Genomic DNA, 247 nt, shown 5'->3' on the forward strand with positions numbered 1-247 from the left:
ATATATATATATATATATATATATATATATATATATATATATATATATATATATATATATATATAACACTAAGAAGAAAAGCTCAGGAAAAAGCCAACGAAAACAAAACAAATGCAGATATTCTTTTTCTCCTGCTGCTGCTGCTGCTGCTGCTGATGCTGCTGCTGCTGCTGCTGCTGCTGCTGCTGCTGCTGCTGCTGCGGTTTCCTTTCGTACTTGTTTTTGTATTGCTGCGCCGTCTGTTCGA

General features: G+C 36.0%; 1 protein-coding gene across 1 annotated transcript in view; it reads right to left on the minus strand.

The window, feature by feature from the left end:
- Positions 1-68: 68 nt before the first annotated feature.
- The window catches only part of EMH_0077650 (uncharacterized protein), a gene marked incomplete at both ends in the record, with an annotated part of 3,476 nt that continues 3,297 nt past the window's right edge, over positions 69-247 (minus strand). The window contains one exon of the mRNA XM_013499879.1: positions 69-239. Coding sequence (XP_013355333.1) covers positions 69-239 — 171 coding nt within the window. The remainder of the gene's footprint in view (positions 240-247) is intronic.

The sequence above is a fragment of the Eimeria mitis genome, genomic scaffold (assembly GCF_000499745.2).
Source record: "Eimeria mitis Houghton genomic scaffold, Emh_scaff4783, whole genome shotgun sequence".
NCBI classification, from domain to species: Eukaryota; Apicomplexa; class Conoidasida; order Eucoccidiorida; family Eimeriidae; genus Eimeria; species Eimeria mitis.